Raw genomic sequence first — 6,510 nt, 5'->3', positions numbered from 1 at the left:
CATAGTGTAGCCAATTTTATAGAGGCCTTTTGAGGTCATGCAACACAAGAACAAGATGGATGAGGCAATGGGGTTGATTTCTTTACAGGTATCCAACAATCTATAGTTTCATCTTGATGGGTGCAATACCCCTCTAGCTATGTGAACCAAGCTTGAAGACTTGTTTGGTATAGTGAATGAGTTCAAGGCATTTCAAATTGAGGTAGAACTTACCTCTCTTGTACTAGATTATTTCCTTCCATTGAGGACTTCTTGATGAATTAAAACAAAAAAGATCTTTATTGCAAGGTTTTGGGGAAACCAAGGCTAACACTGAGTGCATTTACCTGATTCTTTCTAAGCTTTGTGGAAATTTTTAGATTTTTGCTTCTACCTTCCTTTCCACCATGGATGCTTTGGGTACTAGATTTTCCATGCCATCCTTTGAGGTTTTTTGTGATCATTTGACTTGAGATCAAGATAAGCTCTCTCAGTTGGATTCTCTCATAGGCTCACAAACTTATGCATTGGTAGCTCAAACATCTTCTGGAAAGAAGGAGAAGAAACAAAAGTCACATCCTATAGAGTCTTAGATTGATTCTAGCTCTCACATCAAATCAAACCCACCTCCTCCCAAGGGGGATAAACCAAAGCTAAATAGTCTAAAGTGTGCTTATTATAATAAGCCCAATCATGATAAGTCACATTGCTATGAGAAGAAGTTATGTGGCTATGCCAAACAAGTTTTAGATTTGACAACTTACCTTTAGAAGAGCAACATTGATATTCCTTCTACTTCTCATAGATCTTCTTTATCATCATTATTTCAGTCAGATGGTAAAGATATATGAAAGGGTCATGCACTACATGTAACTACTACTCCACATTCTTCTAGATAGTTATTAGATTCAGGTGCTCACACCATATGGTATCTTCTTAGGATTTGTTCTCTTCTTTTGAGGCTTCTCCTACTCCACATATTTTGATGGGAAAGAACACTATTATGACTGTATGTGGGAAAGGCTCTATTGACATTGACGATCATGAATTTCATGATGTACTATGTATTATTTCTTTGTCCTCTAACCTTCTCTCTATTTATCAAACTACACACAATGGGATAGGAAATATAATTGAGTTTGCACAAGATTCAGTGCACATAAGAGATAGTGAGACATGCAATATTATTGCTACAGGGATTTTTGATCATTCTTCCCACTTATACTCATTCTCTCATTTTGGTCCACCATCTCCACTATTAGAGACTCACTCTACTTCTTCACGAGAGACTACTGAGGTGAAGTCGGGTCACTAGAACTTATGTGTTATTCTTGAGACCAGTTTTGTGACTTCTACACCTCCACCTCCTATCTAGATTCCATCTATTGCATAGGATTACTCTTCAACATTTCGTACCATTACAACTCTAGTCATCGAGCCACCTACTACAGTTGTTGAGGATATGTCAGAGGAAACACACACATCTCCTCTTAGATGACAGATTCAACACACCTATTATCCCACCTCCATTGGAGATTCTATTTTAGGATTCTCATGCTTTCTCTTTTGAGCATCAACTAGGACTTCCAACTTCACCTTACATTTAGGGGTTCCATCCTCCTTGTCCAGTGCCTTTGTTTCTTTCAGAGTGGAGCTACATTGGTGTATTCATCGACACAAGAGTTCTACCATTCTAGTGGGGCTATGGAGTCTCAAGCCTCTATCATGGGGGCTATCATGGGGGGTTTCATTGTACTTATGATTTTGAGAGAATCTCTTGAGACATATCATTTTTACTTTTTCTTTCTATCTCTTTTTGGAGTAAAGTTTTTCCCAGGTGGTTTTCCCTATTTCTCCATTTCATAGAGATTTGGTTGTGATAGGGTACCTCATCAGGCCTTGTTGTCAGGACCCAAGTTTTCTTTCAGCATTGTAGTTTCCTTATTTTTTCATGCATTGTTTGTAGCTGCATTGTTGCTCATCTTAAGGGGGTGTTAGAGTAAAGGGCTAATTTAATTTAATTTATTAAATTACATTTACTCCCTTCTTAAAATTTCACTTTATGCTCATACATTTCTATTTAATAATTAAATAGTAATTATTAAATGGCATTTTCCTCTTAAGGTTTCCCTTTCAGGTTTTACAATCTCCTTCTATAAGGATTGATCTATTGTAAATTTCATTCATTTCTTCAGTCTGATAATATATCCTTTCATATTTTCAGAGCCATACCCTTGCCTTCTCTTTGTCTTTTCTTCTATGTGACAAGTTCTTGCATGCAGGTGTTCTTCAAGTTTTGTGGATTTGTATTGCTCAAATCCTTCAATTATTTTATTCTCTACCATCACACTATTGGAAAATGTAACAATAAACATCTAAAAATACCAGTCAACAAAATTCCAATTAATTCTATTCAAAAGAATAAAGACAACAACTCTACAAAAAACTAATAATATTCAAATAGCTATACCAAAAAAGTCCATATTTGCAATTGCAACTACTAAGCAAGAAGAATATAAAATACAGTTAGGGTAAAGTAGTTCAGTAGTTTATAAAATGATTTTATATTGATATCTATTTTAACCATGTATTAGTTGAGTTATAACTCTTTGCAATCTAGTGTTTCCTTTCAAGTACTTATCGATAGCTTGCAATCTTTTGATGGAAGATTATATATCATCCACAAAGCACTTCTAGGCACTTTATGTACTAGCACAAGCCTTTTGGTTGAAACCTCTTCAACTAATGTCCAAGGAGTAAGGGGGGTATCTATTTTACCAAGTTCACCTAAAGCATAATCCCAACCATATCCCTAGTGTTGTCAAGGCCTTAGACTCAACACGACTTGATCTCTACTAGTTTTACTCATAATCATTCAACTTCACCAGCATACCAAAGATCTACTTACATAGCTTTTATTTTAGTAATTATTTTGTTCAATATATAAGAAAAGTAACCCTTATTCTCTATTAGATAACACATGTATATTTTGAAGATGTATTGAAATGATCTTATATTTGTTAAAATTGTTGGTCAACAAATAAACCATAAATATCTACTCATATGGTAACTATTTTGCCAAATTTGCACAAGCTATAATCTCAATCTTAGGATGTTTGAGTCTTAATAGTCAATAAGAATTGCTTGAACCTTGGTGGGTTTACTCAAACCTTTCAACATCACGAATGTACCAAGGACCCATTGACATAGTTCAAACCCCATTTTCTATTAGCCAATCATTCAACTTCACCAACATACTAAAGACCCACTCAAATAGCTTTTATTTTGCTAACCGTTATGTTCAATATAACAAAAGGTAGTCCAAGCCACTCTCTATTAGATATCAAATGTATATCATTTTGAAGATTTGTTAAAATGGTCATAGATTTTAATTAAAACCATTGGTTAGCAAAAACCTAATTAATTTCTATTCAAAGGGTAACTATTATAACAAATTAGTTCAAATCATGATCACAACCTTATGATATCAGTTTTGTAGTCAACAAGAACTTCTTGATCTTTGGTAGGCTCATTCATAACCATTCAACTTCACCAACATATCGAGGACCCACTCACATAGCTTTCGTTCTTATAAAACTATGTAATCTCTACTTTCTATTAGATAGAAAACTCACCCACATAGCTTTCCCTCTTATAACTATTTTATTCAATGTAATAAGATTTAATCGAGAATAATCTATTAGAAAACAAAGTGCATATATTTTTGTTCATTTGTTGAATGGTGATTAGATGTGGTGACGAAGCAGGGAAGAAACTACCTCCATGAAGGCTGAAATTTATCTCCCAACAACTTAGACGTTCCTAGAAAGAGAGCGAAAGGGACAGGTGAACAAATCCTCAAGTCAAGCAAAGAGAAAACCCCAATATGACCAATCGACAAAGCAAAGAAGCCCCCAAACTCCACAACCAACAAAAACGTCTCTCGCGTGTCGCTTGCGGCAGCCCGCTTCAAATAGACGGCAACGGGTACTTCCTAGTACGCAGTGTGAATGGGGAACACTTCATTTTTTCAAATCATACACGACCAACAATTCGAACGGAAACTACGGAACGATTTGTTATATTATTTGCCCCCTGCGGGTTTTGTTTCTTTAATGAAAATCTACTGCTCTCCATGATTTGCAGTAGAGGAGCCTTTCTTTTCTTTTCAGGGAAAGATCTGTGAAAAATTAATTGATCTCTTCGATTCTGCCGTCATCTATGAGGAGATTTTCTTCTCTTTTCTCGTCCGGGAAAGATTTGTGAAAATTAGACCGATTTCTTCGATTCTGAAGGCATCTGCCGTACTCCATGATTTCCAGCGGGGGAAAAAAATTATTTTCTTTTCTTTGAAAGATCTGTGAAGAACAGATTGATTTTGATTTCTCCGTTTCCCAAATGTCGAGCGGAACTGTGACATTAAATGTCGGGGAAAATTTCTCTTCTTTTCTCGTCCGGTAAAGATCTGTGGAAAATAGACTGATTTCTTTGATCCTGGAGGCATCTGCCGTCCTCCATGATTTACAGCGAAGGAGCAATTTTTATTTTAGTTTCTTTGAAAGATCTGTGAAGAATTCACAGGATTGGTTTTGATTTCTCCGTTTCACAAATGTTGAGCGGAACCGTGACATTAAATGTCGGGGGCAAGCGGTTCATGACGAGCCGGGCGACGATTGCCCGCGCGGGGCGAGAATCGATGCTTGGAGCAATGATTCACCCGGACTGGAACCCCTCAGATCAACAGGACGAGTACTTTATCGATCGAAATCCGGCCTATTTTTCCGTTCTCTTGGATTTTCTCCGCACGGGTGAGCTACACATCCCGCCGAAGCTGTCGGAGAAGGCGCTGTACAGAGAAGCCCTATATTACGGCCTCATTGACAGCGTCCACCGGACCAGATGGGGTCGTTTGGACGGCAACAGAGTCGAACTCGCGACCTCCGTCCGCGGGCTGGCGACGGGAGACGCGACGGCGATTCGAGCCGACGGTAACGGCGGGTGTTGCGTGGCTCACGGCAGCATGGTCCATGTCTACGACTGGACAATGTCCGAGCTTCCCCCGCTTTCTCTCCACTTTAACGCCGTCAACGACGTAGGGTTTCTCAACCCGCAGCGCCTCGTCATCTCCACGTGTGCCAGCGTGGACAAGCCCGGCCGAGGTGGCATGGCCTGTTTTAACACGCGGACCGGAGGGATGGAACACAAGTTCGAGCTCTGTGACGCGGGACAGCAGATTAATTTCAGGGCCGGCGCGCTCTGCAATGGCGACGGCCACGTGTACGCCAGCTGTAGGGGTCGGAGCGACGAACACGGCCTAGGGGTCTGGGACGAGGTGACGGGGCGCCAGGTGGACTTCTTCTGCGAGGCCCTCGGAGACGCCGGGAAGTTGCAGTGGCTCTCGTCGCGCCGGCTACTCGCGGTCTCGGCGCTTTTTCCCCGCAGCGACCGTGGCCACGTCAGCCTGGTGGATTTCCGGTGCCGCAGCGTCGTCTGGTCGTGGACTGAGCAGCGGCAGGCGGATAAGATCGTGTTGGACAACGTGGCACTCGAGGACTACGCTACCATTTGCGTTGTCAACCAGTTTGATCACATTGGGTTCATTGATATGAGAGTCGACGGGCAGGGGCAGGGGCATGGGCATGGTCAGGGGAACGGGCACGTGAAGTGGAGCCACAGAAACAGGCCGGGCAGCAGACCGTCGAATGTTGAGGAGAAGTGTTATTCGAAGCTCGCGGCTTGTGGGTCGCAGCTTTTTTCGACCAGTAATGGCGGCGTCAATGTCTTGTGTGGGCCCGACTGGGTGCTCACCTCGCAGCTCAGGAACAAAGGCGGTGCCGGCGGCGAGATTGCCGATATCGCCGTTGGCGGAGATCGGCTCTTTGTGTTGCACAATGAGGAGAATTTGTTCGACGTATGGGAAACTCCAAACCTCGTTAATGGCTGCTCTGACGACGCTTAGCTTCGTTTTTCAGAGACTTGTTTCGCTGTATAACAACGGTTGGTCAAGAAATTTTGGCTTCGGACAAATTTAGGGGGTCAAGAAATTTTGGACTCGGACAAAATTAGGGTTTTTTTGTGTTTTTAGTTGGGGTTTTAATTTATTTATGTTAGTAGTGAAGTCCGTGGGAATGGCAATGTGAGATAGTCTGTAAGGGGGAAAAGGGCGGCATGCCCATCTGTGACTGCGGTTAGAAATTACTAATTGTTATCATTATCTGTAATCTGAATCTTCTGACTTGCTTATATGAGATTAATGATTGTAATCATTAGTGTTAATTGGTGTTGTTTAAGAGTTTGATTATTATTGTTGCCTTGGTCTTACGGCATCCGACTGTACTCTGGCCTTTTTGTTTTCCGTGGAATTCATTGCTATGGAGGAAAGAGGAAACATAGGGAAGTGTAGAAGGTGCTGAGTCAGAGTTTGAAATTGAAGGTGTCGTGTCGTTCACGCGCCGTACAGCAATGTTTGCATCAATGGAAGAGTGGGAAAGTCTGACCATATTCAGGGGGCATGATGGAAGAAGCAAATGC

At 41.1% G+C, this 6,510-nt stretch overlaps 1 protein-coding gene across 1 annotated transcript; it reads left to right on the top strand.

Moving 5' to 3' along the window:
- The first annotated feature begins 3,915 nt into the window (after positions 1–3,915).
- On the top strand, positions 3,916–6,255 carry LOC149570394 (BTB/POZ domain-containing protein At2g24240-like). The gene has a single exon (XM_089823040.1). It carries the CDS (start codon positions 4,589–4,591, stop codon positions 5,936–5,938), a length of 1,350 nt encoding a protein of 449 aa, XP_089679166.1. The 5' UTR covers positions 3,916–4,588; the 3' UTR covers positions 5,939–6,255.
- Positions 6,256–6,510: the final 255 nt, after the last annotated feature.

Source organism: Cupressus sempervirens, chromosome 3 (assembly GCF_028749045.1).
Source record: "Cupressus sempervirens isolate cs-2001-9-10 chromosome 3, ASM2874904v1, whole genome shotgun sequence".
In the NCBI taxonomy this organism is placed as follows: domain Eukaryota; kingdom Viridiplantae; phylum Streptophyta; class Pinopsida; order Cupressales; family Cupressaceae; genus Cupressus; species Cupressus sempervirens.
The sequence above is the reverse complement of the archived record's forward strand: the minus strand, read 5'-3'. Positions and strand labels throughout refer to the sequence as shown.